The sequence below is a fragment of the Malaya genurostris genome, chromosome 2 (assembly GCF_030247185.1).
Source record: "Malaya genurostris strain Urasoe2022 chromosome 2, Malgen_1.1, whole genome shotgun sequence".
NCBI classification, from domain to species: domain Eukaryota; kingdom Metazoa; phylum Arthropoda; class Insecta; order Diptera; family Culicidae; genus Malaya; species Malaya genurostris.
Window position 1 is genome coordinate 229,958,714 of NC_080571.1, and position 22,768 is coordinate 229,981,481.

Sequence of the window (22,768 nt, forward strand, 5' to 3'; positions counted from 1 at the left end):
TTAAAGTGGAACGAAACGCTCGCCCAATCCGACAATGATAACGCAGCGGAACTTTCGGTGCAAACTTTTGAAATATTTCAGCTTCAAGCTTTCGATCCAAGTTCACATTTTATCTATCCTTTTGTTTGCAGGTACTCTTGGTGAAGAACTGACCAGCTTCGGTGATATGAGCGCACTGGACGACGAACTGCCGTCATCGTCGACGGGTGGTAAAAAGCGTAAAGCTTCCAAGGGCGGCAAAAAGCACGGTAAGAAGCGACGTTTCCGCTAGAGCGGACCATGTGAGCACCAACAAAATGGAAAGCTTTACCATGTTTGAAGCGACCAATATTTTCTTGTGAACTTATTACCTAGATATTTCTTTTCCGTTGCTATATGATTACTATATCGAAAAATAATTTTGAAATGAGTTAATTAAGTTTGAAATTCGTTTGTTTTCTGCATTTGTTTCAATTATTCAAGTTCTTCTTTCTAAATTTTTTGAACCATGGTTTTGTTTCACGTATATTGCTAAAAATGGTTATCATTGATATTTAATTGAAAAGATTGAGTGCAGATAGGATTATACCTAGGTACATACATGAAAAAAAATAGTAGGAAGATAAGAATAAACTTACAACAAGTTACTGTTGCTGAAATATGAAATATTATTTTTTAAAACAAATACACTCACCAAGAGCCTTTATAATATATTTATACGAAAATATTTTCAAGTTTCTTCTGAATAATAACGAAAACTGGAGCCAATCGTTGGAGCATCCCCGCAGCAGTCGGCTGCCTCGTTCCGCTACAAACTAATACAGAGATATATAACAAATAGTGATTAAGTAAAACCAAAGTTACAAATGTATCAAGCAGAAGCACAGAAATAGATGACAAGAGTGCCGAAAACAGTTGTTGCCTTTTATGAATAGAATATTTAATATGAATGATTTGATTTTACTGATAGCAAACAATAATATTGATTTGACCAGTTTTATGTTAAAAATAATGAATACAAATATGGACAAGTAACCTCAAACAAACGGAAAACGGGCGGTTCTCTGACTGCTGCCGGGAGGCTCTCTCCACAACTTTTGCACATCGATGTAAGCTGGCCCAGCTGACACACGAACGCCTATACGAAACAGCATTATTTTGTACAACCATTCAACAGCAGTTGTATTGAAAAACGGATTTATAAACAGAATACATTTTTACGACAAAACAAGCACAGCACTTTATCATTATTCCTATCAGAGTTACTAAGCTAGAAACAACAAACAAACCGAATTACTCGTCCAATCTAGTTTAAAGAATGTCAAACAAACACATAAATATAAAGTACAGCAATCAGAATTACGACACACTGAACAAAAGGTCCAATTTTAATTGATTGAGGATCACGCGATTGGCTAAAAAGTCTAACATAGTTTATGATAATATAATTAAGTTTTTATTTGGAATATTAACATGTCAGAAATGGGGTCGGTTATCAGTTGAATATTGTTTAATTTCATTCTACAAATTGATCCAATTAAGTTTGCCTTTAAATAAACGTTTCCGTTGACAGTTGTCACATTATTTTTTTCCCCTTACTCTTCGGTACCTATTCTGATAATATCATTTACCTTATATTTCGTTTGATCAATCGTTTCCGATTTATTTTTTACCAGCTACTCCTGCATTAATTTATGTTCAAATCTGAATGAATAATTGACACAAACACGATATCCATGGTGTGCAAGGTTGGCTACCACCTGGAGCCGGCTAGCGTAACGGGTTTGTCGCCCCAACCGTTCCGATGCTCCACTGCCAATGCAGCAAAACGATTTTTTTTCGACTTTTCTGTGCGGTTTTTCTTCAACAGTAATTGTTGCAGTGTCAGCAAGTAGTCGGCGAGAGGGCGGAGTGTTCGCGCGGTTTACATTCAATATATGCCGGTCCGCCTACTGCATGCAGATTCGATGGGAACGTAATTCGATATTGATTTATGGTGTAACTAAATGATCGGTTGCGTGGTTTGCACCTGGCGTTTTGCTTCGAATGGTTAATGTGTTTTAATGATAGGCCTACCAAACGATGGTTAGGTTTGAGTTTGCATTTGAAGCTTTCTCCTTTTTTTGGTTGCAAATTAATGGAGCTACGTTTTAAATTGAAATAGGAAGTGGAGTCTCGCTGGAACAGGAATACTGGCGGAATGGTCTATATGATGTTTTATCTAAATCTGTGTTCCTTTCCCACTATCGGTCTATTGTTGTCTGTGTGTTTGTTTTATTAGCAATTTATGCTTCACCATTGTAGAGGTAAACAGTATCAAAACATCAATAAAATTAGGGAAAGATAGAAAAGTTAGGAGAAGGAAAAGTTGCCGGGTCGTATCCGGAGAATATGTTGGGTGCGGAAGCAATTCGAAGCACAATTCATGCAATTTCACCATAGTAGAAAGTGACTTGTGACAGAGCGCATTGTCTTGGCGAAAGAACCCTTTTTTCTTCTTCATTTCAAGTCGATTCTCATCGATTTCGCCCTTCAAACGCATCAGTCGGCTAATATAACGTTTACTATCGATAGTCTTGTCTTTGTCACGGTAGTCGATGAACAAAATTTTATGAGCATAAAAATATGAAGGCCATAACTTTACCGGCCCTCATTTGCGATTTGGGCGCTTAGGACGGTTCTCACCGACTGCCGTCCACTCAGCTGTCGATTGCTTCGACACCTCAGTTTAGTGATGGATTCAGGTTTCGTCCATTGTCACATACCGGCGCGAAAAGTCTGGTTTATTTTAGTGAAACAGCTTTAAACAGTTCTGGGAATCAACCACACGTTATTGTTTTTGATCCACGCGGTACTCATCCTTACAACAGATTCCTCATTGACAAGTGTTCATACAGAATAGTGTACACACTACCATATGATATCTTTAGGATGTCACTTGTTTCACGGTTTGGTGAACTTTTATCACGGTCTCCTGTGTAATATCCTCATTTGGCCGAAATTTTGACAGGTATCTTTTTAAGGTTGGAAAATGTATATGGCAAATTTGTTGACAACGCCATCTATATACCAATATTCACGTGTTAAATAGTTACAAAATCAATCATGACTGGACACGGTGGATTGATTGGGTTTCGAAGTTAAAAGTCTTTTAAAAGTTAGGAAATAGTTATAAGACTAACTAAACTCTTACCAGCCGCTACCTATTTTCGTGTCGAAATCTACCCAATATCAATCAACTAAGGTGCATCTCCACATTTTTAGGTAACAAGGGCTGACCTCAATATTTAGGTTAATGTAAGATTGCCTAAAGTGTTATCATGGAAACTTTTTCAATGTTCGCTACCTATGGTTCACGATCAAGTCAAAGTTTGAGTAGACAACGACTTAAATTTGGGTTGCGCATAGAAGAGCTCGACAATGAACGATTCCTTCTCAAAAAATAAGTAAACTCGATTTTCAGTGTAGAAATAGACCTTAAAAAATGCTGCCGGGCTGCCGGAGTTAAAACTTCTAATCATATAATATCATCTAATTCTGTATGACGTTAAGTCATTAAAATAACCCATCTATTAATTCTCATGCAACGAAATATAGAATAGAAAACGCTTTTTCAATTCTTGCGACTTTTAACTATCCTGGGATGTGCCTAAATACATCTCAGAAGGTTACCCGTTTAAACAAAGCGTAGTTATCTTTTGTACGTTCGATGGATGATCTTGCACTGGTATGTGACAAGCGTACATTCACTAGTTATGTCAAGTAATCGATATATTTTCTTTCTATCGTTCACCCGATAAAGATATTTCACACTATCAAACTTGTTTTTTTTCCTATGATATTTTGTATTCGTATGTTGTGTTCCAACAAAATTTTTGGTAACTATAAACCGAATGCCTTCTAATCCCGCTTAAAACTGTTATTCTAACTTTTTTTCTATTGGGAATGGCACAGTCATGGCATTACATTCCTTTTGTGGAATTTGGCCTTTCTGTTTCGATTGGCAGCCAATTCTTAGCGTACAGAATCATTGAACTACGATCTTTCTTACACTAAGAATCCGAGCCCCAGGTCGGGGCTCGAACATACGACAACTGGTTTGTTAGATCAGCGCCGTATGCATTGAACTGTGCAACCGGGCAAAAAATATGAATTTTGGTAAATGGATGAGAGGGAAGACTTTTTCAATTTTATTCAAATGATTTTCCAGCATTTTTTCTTTATTTAACGATATATTTAATAAGACACACTGCACTAGCCCTAAGATGCCGAGGTCATTTCTGAACAGTACTTAAGACTAGGATAATTTCTCGTTGTTCTATTTGGCTCACATTGCCGCATGCTGATCACCGCAAATCTGGAGGATCCAGTCTCCAGTTGGTGGTCGGCAGTGGCTGGTGGGTTGGATTTTACGTGGGCATGGTTCAGATGACGCAGGTACTTCGATGGTGGCCGTATCCTGTTGTTCCAGAGAGATCCGCGGGAAACAACCCCAGGCTACGACGACCCGATGGGTGGTCTGCATGTTGGTCATTGACTGGAGCGGCTTTCCTTTGGCGGTGATGGTGATGTTACGGAAGAGCATAAAAGAAACATAAAGAAGTTATTACTCCGCAGGGTCGATGATTTCCTCGCACGATGTGATTTTCTATTTGGTGAGCCATTCTTGTGGTTTGAGAACAGACAATAGTCCGAGGAAGCCAAATCAGGCGAACTAGGTGGATTGGGAAGCCCTAAATAATTGACTTTTTTGCGGCAACTCAGGAAAAGACTCGAGAATAAATAACGTTTGATACAATAGAAAACTTATCCTTGAGGAAATATTACAGTTCGAAATAATGCATTCCAACTGTAGAAGGCATGATTTCTTTAACATCGCCAAAGCACGGATGAAAATCCTTTCTTTCTCGCGAAATACTCAAATTTTCACCGCACTAACACGATACAACGTGTTCACTCGTTGCGGGTTTTACCGGAAGTCCATTCTTAAAATCAAAAATCATTGAAGTTAAGAAGCAAAAAAATCTTTAGATGCCGGGATATGGAAACTATAGACATCAATGGTACCATGTCAGAGTAAAAGTAAGAGGTCTGCTTGTCTCGATTCTGCTTTTACTTTGGCATTCTTTTGCTGTAAGCAGTTCATATTCTGACTGTCAACAACTCTCGTACAACGTAGATTCGGGTTTGTCGGTATTCGTTGTTGCCGGATTTGTTATTGCCGGAAAACCGCGATAAACGGGAGCCAGACCATATAATAGGATTTCAAGTGATTGGGGCTGTGAACGGTTATCTCGCTTCGTTCGACAGATAGAGCCACACAATCTTCGGCAAACTAATTGTAGATACTTAGATCAACAATCTAGTGTAGTTTGACAGACAATTAGTTAAGAACTGCTCCGCCAGGAGAGCTTTGAAAAATTCATGATATAAATTTTTCGCAGACAAGACAAGTTGAGCTTTGAGTAAATCGCAAATTATAGTATTTTGAAGAATTCGTTAATTCAAAGTTAATCAAACAGCAAATGTTTCAACTTGGAATCACTCTATCAGATATAATTAGTTTGCTTGAATGCACATTTTCATTAAAACTAGTTGAGAACTGTCTCACCAGAACCGCATTGAAAAAAGCATGAAATTAAATTAAATTCCATTTGATACCATAAAGTTGGATTACGCGTAATGATTTTGATTATTTGGAAAGGTGGTGGTCCTGAACCAGTTTTTGTGCAAAACATATATTAGGCGCAAAACATGAATGTATTTAAAAATAATCACTCTACCAGGTGGAGCTTGTGTACCGTAATGTTTACAGAAAATTACGATATATCTTAAATGTGTGATAATTTAGGAGCAATATATTGTGAATTGATTCGTGCCATTCTTGAAAATGGTGCTGTCGTTTGGACTCCATATTGTTTACCCCCGTAAACTTCTCCGGTTCACTCTTTGTAGTTTCCTTTGGTCGTCTTATAAACCAGTTGTCGTATGTTCGAGCACCGGATTCGTACTGTCAGTAGGATCGTGGCACCAGCCATGCAATGCAGGCCCGTACCCAGGATTTCGTTTCGGGAGGGGCCCAAGGTAAAAAAATAATGTTACTAAAGACTGCTTATGTACCTAATTTCTGGTGTGCCTCTTACGGGTGTTTTCAACAGACACTTTAAACTTTTCCACTGGATCTATTATTGTATTACATTTGTTTACGTTTACTGGCTTGTTATTTCTGCAACACATGCCTCAGGCCTTCTTAATAATTATATATCTGTTTTTGATTTCGGGAGGGGCCCGGGCCCCTCGGGCCCCCCCTTCTGGGTACGTGACTGATGCAATGGTTGTGTACACTCTGAATCGACTGCGAAGTCTGTTGAAATATAAAGACAAATACCACTACAGGAATGAATGTAATACCAAGTTTCCTGCGGAGGGATCCCTACAATTTTTCCAGCCATCAGAAGCGTTATAAATTTATCGATTTGCACTTTTTATCCGTTCGCTTAATTGTCTCTTAGGCTGTTTGCGTACCCGATTTTTTTTACAATCTCGAGCTGATTATCCTGACTTGTTACAAAAACTGAATTTAGACATTCACTCTCGTTATATTCAATCTCATCCAATTCTGAAAATTCAATCTGCATTATCTGATTACAGCTTTTTTTAAATGTAGCGTCTATTTATTCACCTGGAAGGATTCTTAGTGTCAGTAGGATCCATAGCACTAGCCATGCAATGATTCTGTACACTAAGAATCGGCTGCGAAGTCTGTTGAAACAGAAAGGCCAAATTCCACGAAAGGAATGTAATGCCAAGACTTTGCTTTGCTTTGCTTGTCTATTTATTCATTGTTCCCAATTATTTTCAAACAGCCTTTCTAGTTTTTAAGTGGTAGGCTCAGTTATAGGAGCTATCGTAATCAGTTGTAGCTATCGTAATTCGTTGATATGAAAGATGAAGAGATTTGTTGCCTGATGATGAGCGAGACTATGAAAATTTCGCTTCATTCGGTTTTCCCAGTTCAAGAAAAAATAAAAATTTCAAATTAATTGAATAAAAAAAGCAATTTTTTAACTTAACATTATATCTAACAATGTAAATAGTCAAAACATCAGATTTCAGATGTCGATATTCATCCTTATACTTTAGTAGCTTACTAGCGCCGTCTAGTAAAACAGTTTTCAATTTGTCTATACTTTACCAACTTATTGAAAAACTTATTGATAACTAGATTATGTAGATATAATAAAATCTCATTCATTTAATGGTTATCGAAACCCTAAAACACCCTCTCGAAGAAATCATTTTAATAAGTCAACATGATCTTGAGTTGCAGTAATGTTCAACCCTGGATTGCACACTAGGGTTACCAATGAGATTGTGATCCCACTAGCGCCACTGGGTGGTTGAGTTTCTAACTAATATGATTTTCATAATGTAGACCGCTACATTGCGAACATTTTTTGCAGAAGACAAAGTCGCTCTAAATCTCTAAAGTTTTCGCACTAGAGCACAATTCTGACATTGAAATTTGTACCATAGCAAGCAAACTAATTCCATTTGATGGAGTGAATCTTAATTAAACTTTAAACTTGTAAATAAACTAAGTTGTTTGAAGATTCCTGATGCTTAAATGTTCGCAATATTTTGTTTTTCTATTGTAAACATATGAATTATTTCATGCTATTTTCAAAGCGCCTCTGGCGGAGCAATTCTCAACTAATTGTCTGTCAAATTACACAAAATTGTTGGTCCGAAGATCGTATAGCTCTATCTGTCGACCGAAGTGAGATAACCGTTCACAGCCCCTATCAGCCGAAATTCCATATGGTCTGGGTCCCGTTTATCGCGGATTCGTTTTTCACGCCCCCGATGAACCGCGATATACGAGACCCATCTGTATTAACACACAACAATTCAATCTGCTGTACTGTACAGGAATTATCCTCCGTGCTGTACAATTACACTCTTATCATCGCCAATTGCGACTTGATGCTCCCATATTCTAGATGCATAAAAAATATTATTCGAACAGTTTGACATTTGAATTGTAAACATGTTGGTGGGAGCTCAGCAGCGCTACTAGTTTAGCATCAAAGTTGCCAGTTTAACGGAGGACCGTGATTGGCGCCAAAAAAACTTCGTTAGTGTCTAGTCTATATATTTGTTTGTGGTTATACGCAGCAATAGTCGCTGTTCTTGTTTTTACCTCTTTTCAAAATAGTTTGCAGAAAGTATGTCATGACAATAATGAAAAAAAGGTGGCGCTATGATCTGTCTCATTCAAGTGTACATTTTTTTATTGAACTTGACGGAAATTCCAAACTAAGAATATAGGCGAAATATCTTTGTAATTTTCTTTCCTTTCAAGAAATTTGCTGACCGGAATTTGACTGCAGTCCTAATATTAAGAAACATTGCTAGTAGATCATTAGAAAGCATCAGTATCCGTCACATTGAACAATGCATAAAACATGGCTTCGTTGAAACTGTCGATTACGGCGAAAAAATCACTTTGAAATTACACGCAGCAGTGCAGTGCATTAATTTTCCAATTTGTAACCAGTAATCAGAACGTATTTAGCAGCTGAAAGCTAATTAATGAGTATTTTTACGCCTACTCGATTTTTTAATCCTACGGTTATCGGTGTGGCAAAACCGTTGAATTAAAAGCAAATTAAAAGATTTTATCATTCATCGCCCGCCGCTTCGAAATCTCCTCCTGTTCCATCGTTGCTTGCATCGTTGCATCATCGAATGTCTGCACTACCATCGATGCATCGACGTTGTGCGGAATGCATGTTCGGTGCTAGTGGCGACACATCATCCGTTGGTTGGCTCAATCTGGTAGCAATTAATATCACACCATGGACTATCGTGTTATTTCCTTTTTTTGAGTTTCTGTCCTGTTTCTCTGTCCCGTTCCCATTCCGGAAAAGTCCGTTATGACTAGATCATTGTCAACTGATTAACTTTAATCGCAAACCACGATTGAATTATTTAAATCAGCTTTGTAATTGTATATTTAATTGCGGTGCCCCTGGGAGTCACCATTATGAATATATTGAGGCTAAACAGTATTTTACAGTAATAATCATTGATTTATTAAATCATTACATTAGCCTAATCGTAGCTTTAGGAAGTGACTATTTTAACATAATAATTTACAGTAGTACTTAAGCGGACCAAAATTTGCCTCACCGTATTTGAGATCCAAAATTCGAACCATAATTTCGCTACCGGTTGTTTCATAGTTTGCAATAGTATCAATAATCGAAGGGGAAATAACATTCAACCTGGAACGATCAATAGTTTACAGCGCAAAGGTTCTAAACCGATTCCAAGGTTGGTTTAGGATTATTAGCTTCAAATGAGCAGCTTAAAAAGTATTAACATAGACAAAAAAAACGTTTGGGTTTGTTGAAAATATCTCAAAGCAGTCCTATTTTATTGATGGTGTTTTAGAATCGGCTTAGTAAATTATATTACATCCGAAACTCGTGAAACGAGAACGAAATTATTGATAATTGCCATTAGTATTAGTATTTTTGTTTGTTTTCGATCAATTATGTAGACGTGCCCTTCGGTAGCTGGTTAAACTGAAGTTCTGCGATTATCGGATTGTCAGTACTGCTCTTTAAAACGAGATGAATTATTGATAGGTTGGATACAATCAAATTGCGGAGATTATTACGAAAGTCTCAATCTCCAACTCCGAATAAATCTAATGAGTCGTCGTCCTTCCGTTAAGTAGATAAAGTACAGTGTCAGTGATCAGTAGTTGTCATACTATTCGATTGCTCTTCGAATTGTCAGTGCGACTGATTTCGTAGAACAAATTAGCTGTTTAAATTCTTTTGGTCGCATTAACTCAACCGAAACTCTTCTGCCGGAATGAGATGATTTTCTGCAGAAATGGGATGAATCTATCTTAAGACAAGTGTCAATGGCGGAAATCACAAAAAGAAATTTTCTCCGTAACCAGTAAGTGAATCTGTATCAAAAATCATTATTGTATCAACAAAAATGTACCAACTGAACTGATATTTTTATGCAGTTTCACTATATTTTTTTGAAGAAGAGTGGTTCTGCGTTTAGATGTGAACACATTTTAACATTTCGTGAAGAATCATGTATTGAAAATTGGATTTCAATAGAAAAAATGTTTTATTTTCAATTATAGGAAGTTGAGATTTTAATCATAGTAAGATGTGTCTTATTTTACATCCTAAAAAACTAAGACGCTGTCAAGCGGGTTTTTTCCTATCAGACACTGTAGTAAAGAGGCAAAAGTGATATTTCTGTTGAACGATTCTGCTCTGACTTGCCGCTCAGAGCTAAAACGAAATTGTGAAAGTGCGCGAATTTATCTAAATATGAGTGTGATGCTTGCTAACACTTCAGTCTCACATGCTACACGTCAGAGTAAGTGAAACATTATTTTTGAATGGAAAAGTGAAAAAAAAATGTCAAAGTATCGACCATTGCTTTCTACACATCTTGACCATTTTACTGGCAATTTATGGAAGAAATGTTCGTTTTTTGATACCAAATTTTAGAGTTCTTCGTATGAATCGAAGTGCTGCCCATCGTAGTAAAAAAATGGTTGTCGAAAAGGGTCAAGTCTGGTGAATCCAGCGTGTGGGGTGCTTAGCCAAATGCTTATACTGTATCCTATACTGGTTTTGATTTATGTGCAGGTGCTTTGTTGTTAAAAAAAATACTTTGCCATGTCTCTCCTACCCATTCTTATTGTTTTTCGGAGAATTTATGCTTCGAATTGATCATATGTTAACTGTATCGATTAGAGACTCCTTTCTGATCTCATAAAACACAGGACATTCACGAATCGATGGTTGCATAGTTTTGCAGTCGATGTTTATTGTTGTTTCGGATTAACTCATGACTTTTTCCGTTTAGGATTTTTAAAATAAATCAATTTTTTGTCGGCAGCAACAATTTGATTCAAACCTGATTTTTCATAATATTTCTTTTCTGTTTTTCATTCAATTTGGGTGCACTCATTTTACATACTTTTGGTCTTTTTTCATAGCTTTTAAACGGTCAGAAAATGTTTGTTGTGCAACATATAAATTTGGCTCCTTTCGTTTTTGAGTAGCAGTATCATCTTCATCCAATATTGTTTGCGATTTGGCGTCTTTAAACTATTTTGATGGATTTTCACGTTCTTCATTTCTCACATATAAGTGAAGCTTGACAATGGCAATTTATTTGCCAGAAAAAAAACATTAAAACTGTTCAAAATGCTTAGATTTCTTCGGATTTTAGACTTGATTAGCATATAGAAAACAATTTCGTATTGAATGCATGATAATTTGTTATTGAAATGTCATCAATTAGGTTCCAAATAACATAATAAGGATGACTTATCCCACGAAAAGAAAGTAACCAAATGAAACAGTCACTTACTAATATGTGCTTTTGAAAATATCACCGGGAATTAAAATTAATATATTTACTGTCAAGAACCTCTAAAGCTCAATGTCAAATTAAACCACACACCAAAAAAATTTGAATTTTACTGGTGACTTAATCCCTCATACGATGTAATTCATAAAGACCTAGTTTGTCAGATGACGGAAAATCTCATTTGTAATGACTTAATGTTAGATGAGCTTGAATTTTTCTGGTTTCGACTGTAACTTGAGTTCTGCTGGCAGGTGCGACTGTATGAATTTAAATGCACCTTTTACCAGCCAAGTAGATGCATGCTTCTGTGGCTCAGTCGATTAACAGACATACTTGCGATTCAATGATTCTCGGTTCAAGTCGCGACAGTTGCTCTCAGTATTCTTTTTTTTATTTCAATGAATTTCATGTATGTAGTTTTAGATACAATATTAAATGTTCTTCCACGTAAATTTGCGTGAGCTTCGACGCTCCATTTATGCGCATCTAATAAGATGTAAAATCGCAGGGTTTTTAAGTGTGCAGTAGCAATCAGCTGCACGAAAATTCTTGCGGCCATTTTGTTCGAGACTTCTTATTTATATGTTTTTATATGTTTCACACTTAATATTGCGGCAATTGTCAGATAATTCGAAGGTTATTGAGTGTACATATAAACATCAATACGGCGACACTTCAAGCTGACATGTTATGACATTGATCTATGTCATAAAGTTATATATTCAAGTCTTATGTTCCAAGCAATCGATACCAACATGTTCACACTTAAGATTCAAATGTGATGACACTCGCACATGTCATATGACGACACACTTTACATTTATACGCCAAATAGTTGAAAGTTGGAGCGAAATTGAAACGTGAAATTTATGTAGAGAAACACTTTTAAAACAAAGTGTTGATTTTTAGCAGTGTAAGCATGTGAATATACAGCTTTTCAAGTTCAAAGAGAAGTGCTATCGAACTAGAATGCCACAGTCTTTTCCCAACCAAATCGCATTCACCTAATTGAACGAATCATCGTACAAATGAAGGCTATATTGATTTTTTTCGGAGATGACTGTAAAAAATCTTACAGGTTGAAGTCATTTGTAGTTGGTAACCATAGAGCCTCCAAACATTACAAAAGTTTTAACTCTTTATTGCCACCGTATTTGTCCAATGAAAAAAAAGGTTATGTTACGTTGTAGCACAAATGTTTAATGCAGATGATTGAATCCATGGTGAAAAAAGTAATTGATTGGGTTGCAGTGTAAACTCGCCTCATCAATATTTCATGGAATCAAACGAGCCGTTGTGTCGGGGAAAATGAATGTTTCGTCGACGATTCAGCATTCGTTACAGTTCCCATACGGAAATAAAATTTATAGATTTGAACCTCAATTTATAACGCCGCTTTGTGAACCACTGAAGGGCGATGAAAATATCTGAACAGCGTGATTGTTTTTACGCAGAACCATTCAGGAGAGTTAGTTTCCCAAATTTATTCAAATCAGGATTAACTAAATCCCTTAACCGGTGAATCAAACGTGTACTGCGCATACAAATATCGCTACGGAAATCTTTGTTTGTGTTAAACATCGCTTATCGCTAGCGCAGATATGGGATTAGTTTCGAAATAATTTCGCTTGAGGGGAAAACGCTAATGCCCCGTTTACACTTCTGCTGGCTGCCAGCATGCTGGTGCCAGTGTACTGGCCTCTTAGGAAAAAGCGTTCAACTGTGGTCCAATGATCCAACGTATTGGACCAACGAAAGACCACCGTTGAACGTTTTTATCCTAAGAGGGCAGTACACTGGCACCAGCATGCTGGCAACCAGCAATAGTGTAAACGCTACACGGAAAGACCGATATCAGCATTTTGGCGAAAAAATTAGTTGATTTTCTGATTTTAGTTAGTTATTTTTTGAGACAACTAAAAAAATCTTACTTTTGCTAATTTAGATTTTTTAATTCTAATTTCCTTGATAATAATAAAATATTTATTGAAATGGCTATTTTTTTAGTTGAATTCACCAATTGTCATTTCTTAGCTAAGGCACACTTCATATCCATTCAACTAATTTTTTAGTTGAATTAGAGAAATAAAACGTTGTTTTCAACCAACATAAATGGTTGAATTGGTTTCTGCAATTTGCAGCTATATGGCGCTCTGTCGCCGAAATAACGCACCGTAATGACTACTAGCCACTAGATGGCACACTACTACCGAAAAAAATTTCAGTCGCGGTTGTCTTTTCTATATTGGCAGGTATAAATACGATGTTGTATTGGAGAAAAACACATAAGCGAAACATAAACTTCTTTTTGAACATTTTTCTTCTTAATCGCTGTTTTCTTCATTCGACTTCGCGAAATCGACTCTCTCACTGAAAACTTTGAGCACTCGGAAAATAAAAACCGAATACAAGTAGTGAATCGAACGGCGTGGCCCGGAAGGTTGGAAGATACAAAAAACATCATTTGACATGTACAATTAGAGTGCAACATTCGAAACTCAATTCACTGTTCCGCGTAAAAACATTATTACGCACAATCGCTACAAATGCGCACAAATTCTGAATAAATACACTTTCCACTAACAGTTTACGTCATTTTTACATACCGGTTTAGAAATTTATATATGGATATATCGTAACACATGCGTAAAACATCTAAACAATTTGCAAGCAGTTTCAACAAGACTGTCCCTTTTAGCTTTTTATTGGATTGTTTTGTTTTGACACTTCTCATGAATTTTGTGGCTAATAAACTGGTGATAGATAAATAGAAACAAATTTTCTGATTTCAAAAACAAAATTAGTTGTCAATGAGAATTTCGTGTTGGATTGAGATATTGCTGGTTTGTGTCCAGAATATTCGCCAACTAAGCACATTCTCTAAAAATAAGAGTTTTTTTCAGCAAATAAATTCTCAATTTTAACTAATTTTATAGTTGTTTAGGAAATTTTGTTGTTAAAATCAACTAATTCAAAAACAGTAATACGAATTAGGCGCAGAGCTAATTTCGGTCGTTCCGTGTACATAACACTTTCCCCCCATTGATATCCTATTAATCTATGGCTCTTCGTGTTGAAATGTGGGATTGGCAAAGAATAGAAAAATGGTTCTAGGCAAGGCTATCGATACTTATGTCACGTAACAAATGGGCTGCCTCCATGCAATGTTTCCCGAACTAATAATGTTCTACTGCGATGCGTTGGATGTGTTCGAGAGAGACTACGAAGAGTGTTCTGATTTATAAATGATATTATATCGGTTAAAATGATGCTGGAATAAATTCAACCTGATGAGGTATGGATGGCTATTATTCAGTGCCAAGGTTGCGAGGTCCTTCCCAGATAGCACACCCCGCAACATTTCCGGAACGGATTTGATGATAAGCTGCCGGAATACGATGTTTGAGATTGTTCCGAAATTCAGGATGGCGACTTTCGGTTTAACAATATTATATGAAAATCCTTACAATTTGGATATTGCAGCTGTTTTAATGAATAGATACCGAGAAACGATGTTTGGGATCGTTTCAAAATCGTAAATTTTGACTTCTGGCTTATCGGCACATTTTCGAAAGGGATTTCACAAATAAGCAACGCTACTTTACTTAAGATTAGTTTTACTGATTCAAATCATTTCAAGAACATCCATATTTAAATTAACTTTAAATAATATCCCATAGATCAGAAATATCCGTTGTGGGTTTTGAAACTGAAATTTTCAATATAATCGTCTCTGAGTGATTGAAAGATTAAATACAGAACTCATTACCATAGTATTTCGATTTGGCTTTAGAACGGTTTCTTTTTGGCAACATAATTGTTCGACTATGACGTGTTAAACCTTATATTGGTAATTCCGCGTCATTCTCGAATTCAATGTGATAACCCAAACATTTTAATAGCTGCATTGATTGTAATTTTCTTCAAATACAACCACCGAAAAACTGTATTTTCATATCACTCAAATAGAAATAGAAAATATTGTCCTGTTTATTTTAATACATATTGTGTCGTTACTTATACAATCATATCTCCGAAAGTGACAATCAATTGATCTTCGAACTTGATTTACAGCTCAAACGTTGCTTCCAAATGAGCCTAAGTTTGTTAAAATCGGTTCGGCAATTTCCGGGAAATTTAAGCAGAGAGAAAAATGTTTGAAAGGACAGACATTTTCCGATCTCTTCGAGCTGTGGCGAATGGTATATAACACTAGGGTCCATCTTTTCTATTAGTTTATACTTTTAGGGTTTTTCCCCATTAATTCTATTAGCTTTATATGGGGAAAGACAAAACTATGGAAGAGAGGAAATTGTTCGTCTATTTAACAGGAGGACGACGATTTATCAGATATTCCGGTAGGCGCTAAAGAGTTGATAATTTGGATGGGTACAAGGTTGAATGATTGAGACATAATGGGAGCGAGTCATTTCGCCGAGAGCTGTTTCGACGAATGGGTCATTTCAATTTATAGCTTGTGTTCAGTTAACGAAAAAGTGTGGCAAAAATTTCCCTGCTAGTTACACCAAAGCTTTTTTGCTTTCAGATGAATAAAATTACCTAGTTTTACTGGAAGTTCTATCAAGAGACCACTATTTCTTGAAAAAGGTTATATTTAGGATGCAAGGTCTTTGAAAATTTGTCAAAATTCGGTTTTTGGAAAAAAAAAATAGTACGAAAAAGTTAATGGATTGATGCGGAGAAATAACCTTTTCGATGAAATGGCTCCATCGGTGAAATGGCTTTCAACAAAATTGGTTTTCAACGAGATGACCCTGAACCAGCTGGGATTACCATTTATCTGGTGTTTTTAAGCTTCGACCGGACGGTAACTTGAAAAAAACACAAATGTATCGATTTTTACTATCGGTACTTAGCGTGAAAACAGACTGATGAAGAATGATAGATGAATGGAACAACGAAATTTCATATCTGCAAATAAATTATTACAGGGATCTCAAGTAGCAATTAGAACTTGTTAAAATCGGCATGTTTCACAATTGCTACAGAACGGTTATTTTTGTTGAATATGCTATACAAGTGATTTCATGTGTTTTTGTAACAAATGTGAAAATCATTCATATTGCTGCTTGTGAAACCAACTCAAAAACCAGAAAGGATTATGTTCCAGATCGGTTTTATTAGCTGACTGTACAATATGTTCATTTGAACAGTTTCATATCCAGTTCTCTCTTAACAAATATTACTGCTGTGAAACATATCAAACAAGAAACTTGTTGCACATCATACAAGCAAAGTACGCTTTCCCAATCACACGATACTTGCGGTAATAGTTAAGAAATACAATACAAGAACAATATTTGCTACTTGGGACAGAACTTGAACTCACAACATTTTAGTATCGTTTAATCGTTAGCAAAATTGATCGACGGCTTTAAATCAATGTAATGGAGGTTTGTGATGTAAAGTTTGTTGTTGAAAGTGAAGCAAGTCTCACCTTTACTAATACACATCAGTTGATGATGAACTTGGTGATCTCAAGCGCGCGACACAGTAAAATCTCACATGGTTGATAGCAGCGAAAACTGGATTAGTGATTGTATAGTTTTTAACGGTTCTATTTGCAGGCTAATAAGGCGAGACTGACATCAGAATTACAGTCTGGACATATATGGAGGTCTGTTGGAACGGGTTGCCCTGTTTATCTAAAGTATAGCCCAGTTCAATTGTTGAAAAAATGAGAAAATCTTTACACTACTTTATAAAATCTTTTTCTCATGGTTAAATGAAGAGCAACATAAATTTACTTTTATGGATATGTTTATTTAATTCTACCTGACATTATACGATGTGGCCAGCAAGGATGGCTTTTTCGTATCAAAGAACGCTCTCTACCAATTCTTCACACGACTCAATCAGTGCCATCAAAGTGAGACGGATATCATCACAGCAACAAAAAAACCGGCATGGTTCATTCAACATAGAATGGACACCAGTGCGAGAACAAAAACTGAACCTTTATGAATATGGTTGATAAGTGGATCAATAGTGGTGATGTGTTCGAAATTTATTCAGCAATACCGTGGTGGTGTAATATCACCATTAAACACAGCAAGTGCCTGCTGTGTGTTAGAGGAACGCAAAATGTTGCTCTCCTGTTACTTCTATAAATCAGATTCATGCTAAATAGGGTTTAATCTAAATAGTGTAGTATAATCAACCAACTGGAATCGAAACAGCCTTTCGTCGCTATAATCACTATTTGGAATGTGGGAAAAATTCTGATGTTCATATTTACCACCCTACGAGCAACGAAAATGTCGCTATCATTAATTCTCATTTGCGATTCAGTTACGAATTTATTAAGTTGAGATTTTATTAATGATGAACGAGACTTTCGATTATCTCTTTGGCGATATTTCTGTGGGTGAAAATTCGTCATCAAGTTTCGCTGATACAAAAAATCACTTTTGAACTTCAAGATGGTTTTAACACTGGCGTGATGAATTCCAAACCGCTTCGCCAATTTTCGCATAGTAATACCCTTCTAACTTAGCCATGTGTCTAGAACCTTAATTTTCATTTCCTGTTCAATACGCGACATTTTGAAAACGCAGAATTTCAACCGCACAAACAAGTAAACAAACGATAGCTGGCAGCCAAACGCGCAGCATGCTGTGATTTGAGCATAAAAAACCATCACAAATACATGCGTACAACACAAATGTATGTGGGTAGCTTATTTTCGATACACTCCTTAAACTTTAGAATCCAGTTCGAGTTTTTTGATGGGCCTTACTGTACAGTGTTTTACATTTAGAGTATTTTAATTAATGGAACAACTATCCCGGATTGGAGATAGTAGCGGATTTGATTTATATCTTTAGGATAGTTTCGTCGCAAGTTTTCATTTTCGCTATTTCATTCTTCAATCATTTCCTAGAGTGGCTTTCATTGAGCACTGATAAGAATTATGGTAAATTAAGGATATTTGTCCAAAGTATCATTTCAAAATCGATTGAAATAGGAAGTCAAATTTTGCATAGAAATGCTATTTTATCATACAAACGTTGGTAGGCAATTTGCAGATTTGATTGATGCGGAACTCCTGTTTTGATTAATTACCTTGACTACACAATGAACCTCATACATCATCTGAAACGTACCGATTCGTCAATGTTTAATGTTTTCTAGTAGCCTTGATTTATTTTGTTGCGTCGGTAAGCCTCGCTTTGAAGAGCAGTGACGGCGATGGTCCGGTTATCCTATGCCGACGGTTGTTCCAGCTTCGGAGGGCAGTCATTACCTAGGAGTACCTACGAACGCATCGAACGCGATTACAAAAAGAAATTAACCACCTGCCCACGGGGTTAGCATGCGATGGCGTCGCTCCATTGGACATTTATTTAAACTTTAATTATATTATTACCTGCGATGCATGTTTTATCATTGCCATTATTACCAGTCGCGTGGGACCGTTCGCGGGCAGTCAGTCCTGTTTCAATTGTGGAAAAAAAGTACACACACAGTCCCAGGACCGAATGATTTCTCTCTGCACGGACGTTGTTCGGCGATCTCGTTATGCGCGGTTTATATTATCATCTAATTAAAATGATAAAATATGCAACTAAATTTATGTGTAGTACGTTTAATGATTAAAATTGTATCAGATGACGATAATGATAATGAAAGGGTGAGGATTGAGTGCGTCCTGGAAAATGGCTGATCGATCGAAATTGTTCGTCTGGCTGATTTGGGAATGTGGAGAGGGAGATAGTGGGTGGGGCGCGAACGGGGGTGTTAGTCAATGGATGATTGTGATATGCTAGATTTTATACATTGACGCACTTCTGACTGTAATTAAATTCAGTCGGAGTGCTTTTGTATGCCAGTCAAGTGACTCAGTTATTAGCTGCGATTGATTCTATTCGGTCGGGTCGGCTGGTAAATGAAAATGTTTCACAATCTGACAGATTAAATCATGATTTAGATCGAAGTTATGGGTTAATATTTAAACAAAATCCTTTCCTTGCTAAGCCTAATGAAATGATATTATTGGTATGGAAGTAGAGTGTGTGGTTTGTGAGAGTAGGCGCGGAATTTCACAAAAAAATGAAACCTAAAAGTAATGCGTAGAATTCACTAAATCAAATCAGAAGTGGTGGATTCGTAAGAGATTATGGAAAAAAAAATTCTGGTGGGAAGTGTCGCAATAAAATTATTTTTTGAAAAGGATAGAGGCACAGAAAGGTGTAAACAACAGAGAAGCAGAGCAGTGGTAAAAAATTCAAAATTTTTTGTTCAGGTGTCAACACCTTTTGGCATATTAGTCTTGTAAAAACCTTTTGGAACTAGAGTTTAGATATAATCAACAGAATACAAAAATAACATAAAATAATCAAAACCAATCTAAAATTATTGTGCTCACAACGGATAACGTTTTTCATAAAGTTTTTGGCGTTCTCGTTTGGCAGACATTTTGGCTGTAGTGACGTTTGGAAAAATCATAAAATCTAATGAATCAAAAGTATTGTATAATAAACTGATGCTGAAATTAGCATATAAAAATTCAAAATTTCTTTTTATCACTGTAATAGAAGAGTAGCTACAGAGACAAGCTAAGAGGAATGAGCTTCAATAAATACAAAATATATACTGTAAAAATAACCAATGCCGAAAGAAACTGGGCACCAGATTGTTTTTTTTTTAAATAATTTTCCTCTGACGTATCCATAATAATTAGTTTTCTTTGAACAACTTTGTTCTTACCGTTTTCTAAAATTTACCTCCAAGACCTTCCTTGCCAGTGCCACTCAGTTTCCTTGCATTATTTTAACAACTTTGTGTCGAAATCGTTTCATCGGACCATTGTTTTATTGTATTAAAATACAACAAGCACTTACCATTTCCTAGACCATTACACAAACGTTAATAAAGTAACAATAAAGTGTATTGTGTAAACTAAATGAGAGATGATAATTACCTAAATATTGCCTTCAATTATACAACATTATTGATGAAATAATTAAATAAATTTTTCGTGCAGTGGAAAGAAGATAAACATGCAGAAAACTACTAAAAAATATACGGAATTATGAAATTTTAATCTTAATTCGCAATAGAACATACTGCGCACATTCGGTTATCCATTCGTCTGCTCTCGATTGTAAATACATCCAGAAGATTGTTTAACTTTTTTATATATGAGCAAAATAAAACCCGATCTATTTTCATCGATTCCAAAAACAACAAAAAGCAGAGCGAGAGCACGAACTCAATATATAGTACGCAGAACAACAATATACTTGATTCCATCGAAAACAATAGACTGGACAATTTTATTTACACAACAAACGAAAACCAACCAGATTACAGCAGGAGAAGTAGACGGATGATGTTTGTACAGAAGAAAACAGAAGAAAAAGAATTCACTAAACTTCGAGCTTGCGGAACTTAAAGGTGTTAATGGGAATATAAGAAAATAAATTAACCCTCTGTAGAAATCATCTAAAATATCAAAATTGTATAAAACCACTTTCGGCAAAATAACTAGACCGTTCAAAGTCAGATAAAGTTAATCAAATGTTTGGCGTATCTTAAAACAAAATGCATAAACCATGGCTAGAGGTTTGCTACCTTGTAGTATCGTAGCGGTTTGACAAAGCGAACAAAAAAAAATTCAATACATTCTCATTTCAGTACAGTATTTCGGTATACCTTCTTCCTAGCAGTCCATCCTAAATCACAAATTGTACGGTCAATTTTTGGGCGAAAAAGTCTGATACTTGTATTAGAAAAAATAAAACAAGTCAAATAATTTGAACTTCCATTTATGATTCATAGCCGGCGTATTATCAAGATCAGCGGGTTAAACATACCCTTTTTTCTTCATTGTTCTTCTTTCGATGGTCAATAATATATTTTCCTTGTAAGAAAAGCAGAAAAATGGAACGTGACTTTACGAACTTTCTGGATTGTTTGGTGAGTATTTGGTAATATCACATCCCGTTGATTCGGTAACAGAAGGAAATAAAAATCGGTTCAACTATCGATAATAAAGGGTGATTTTTCAAGAGGTATAGGATTTGATTTTCAAAATAAAAACACAAAAAGTTTGGTAGAACGTTGCATATAATTCAATGTTTGAAGATGATTTCGGCTTCGCTTTAGTTAGCCCATGCGCAAGATCCAATTTGGCACATTCTCTCTCTAATATATCGACCGGTATTTCACGAATAATGCCAACGGCCCATAATCCTCACCAAACAGTGACTTTTTTCAGATGCATTGGTAGCTCTTGCAATGTTTCTGGCAAGCCTTCATACCAGCGAAAAGCGAATCTTCCTCTAACTTTGCCAGCGGACATTCACTATTAAATTGTAGACCAAACGACGATTCATGATTAAATTTTTTACCAAACAGAACAAGCTTATCAAGGACACAAGACACGATTCACGCGTTATCTGTCAAAATCCAGAAAGTTGCCAGAAAGATACCAGCAAAAAACCACCCTTTATGTATAATAATTAATAAATCGAATTACAACACCAAACAAATTGAGTAGATTTTAAATGAAATACTAAATGCATACATTGCATAGTTTGGAAAACTCGCTTGAATGCAAAATCAGATGAAAACACTGAATGAAAAAATTGCACTTGCAAAAGCCTTTTAAAAACATTTTTTACAAGATACGAACAAAGAAAAAACGTTGAGTTCAAAAATTGGGGAAAAAATTATCAGGTTTTTCTAAATGGTTTCTTCCGGATTTTTTGCATTGGTAGTTTTTGACGACGGACTACGTCTTTCTTTTTTTCCACTGACTTGAATATCATTTCGCAAATATCACATATCGAAAGTGTTTCAAAATTACTCCAGATTTGATTTCTCTATTTCTTTTTTGTACGACCGTACGATATTATTGTTTTGCTAATTGTTGTGAATCATAAGCATCATATTGGAACAATAGATTCCACTTTGGACGAAGAATTGACAGCTAATCTATTATGATAAAAGTTCATTTCAACGTTTTTCCCTTGGGGTGCTGTCAGAGTGAGCGCGTAACGCGAAGCATTGCGAGCTAGTTCCATTTGATCAAAGCAAACCTGTCAGAGTCAGTGCGTAAAATTTCCTTTTCGATCGAATGATAGATGAAAATGAAATTTATGGCCACTGACTGTCAGTATATCGATACAAATTCATATGACTTTTGCTGCCATTTTCAAGTGAAGCTTCTAGAATTCATCGTCAGTTCAATCATTGTTCCTAGTTATTTGTAGTTTTGCTTGCTCAGTTTCAAATGCCAAGTAGTCTAGCTGCTTCATTGTTTTCGCTGTTGGTAGTGAGCAATGAATAGATTTATAAATGGAGTAAAGTATTAAAAATGAAAACTGAAGGAGGAAAC

The 22,768-nt window shown here is 36.0% G+C and overlaps 1 protein-coding gene across 2 annotated transcripts in view; it reads left to right on the plus strand.

Moving 5' to 3' along the window:
• Positions 1 to 21,329, plus strand: part of LOC131427986 (neuroguidin) — an 87,001-nt gene extending 65,672 nt beyond the window's left edge. For both annotated transcript variants that reach the window (XM_058591604.1, XM_058591603.1), the window contains exon 5: positions 132 to 21,329. In XM_058591604.1, the coding sequence (XP_058447587.1) occupies positions 132 to 271 (140 nt within the window). In that variant the 3' untranslated portion in view covers positions 272 to 21,329. The remainder of the gene's footprint in view (positions 1 to 131) is intronic.
• Positions 21,330 to 22,768: the final 1,439 nt, after the last annotated feature.